Source organism: Wasmannia auropunctata, unplaced genomic scaffold (assembly GCF_000956235.1).
Source record: "Wasmannia auropunctata unplaced genomic scaffold, wasmannia.A_1.0 LD308855.1, whole genome shotgun sequence".
Lineage (NCBI taxonomy): Eukaryota > Metazoa > Arthropoda > Insecta > Hymenoptera > Formicidae > Wasmannia > Wasmannia auropunctata.
In genome coordinates, this window is record NW_012054035.1 from 1 (window position 1) to 606 (window position 606).

At 32.8% G+C, this 606-nt stretch overlaps 1 protein-coding gene across 1 annotated transcript; it reads right to left on the reverse strand.

Annotated features, from left to right (window-relative positions):
* Positions 1-4: 4 nt before the first annotated feature.
* On the reverse strand, positions 5-603 carry LOC105461112 (F-box/LRR-repeat protein 4-like; the record flags this gene model as incomplete). Its single annotated transcript, XM_011707600.1, has 2 exons — positions 5-244; positions 336-603. Coding segments are annotated over 2 exons (508 nt in total), but the record flags the coding sequence as incomplete, so codon positions are not given.
* Positions 604-606: the final 3 nt, after the last annotated feature.

A 606-nucleotide genomic window follows, 5' to 3' on the forward strand; every position in this document is an offset into this window, starting at 1 on the left:
CATGAATCTATACTTTCCAAATCTGGACACGAGTTTTTCAATTCCACTGCAACTTCGTTTACGTCCACCTCGCAAGTGTATCTTATGTGTAAGTGACGCATTCGTGGATTTTTTTGCAGTATCTTGCAAAGAGTTCGAGTTTTTATACATGTTCTGCTCAGATCTAAACGCTCGAGAAACTCCAAATTTTCGAGATATGAGAATCCCTCATCGTTTATCAAGTAACAATTACATAGACCCAATTCTAAGAAAAATATACATACGTACTGATCATATAATTATAATAATGACTTATAATTATAATAATCGTTTATAAACATCATTTGTATACATACCTTTCAAATTTTTGCATATTTTCGAAATTTTAAGTATGGCGAAATCATCGATATGTGAGCAGCAATTTAATCGTAAGTGTGTTAAGAGACTACCGCAAGTATCAAGAAAGTTTTCAAAATCCGAGACAGAAAATCCGTTACACCATGAAAGATCCAATCGTTGTAAATATTTACATCTAGGTGCTAAGTAACACAATGCCTCTGTATTAATAATATGCCAATATGGTTTCAAGTTCAAACTTGTGTAAAGCAGAGGATCCTGTGTTAAATT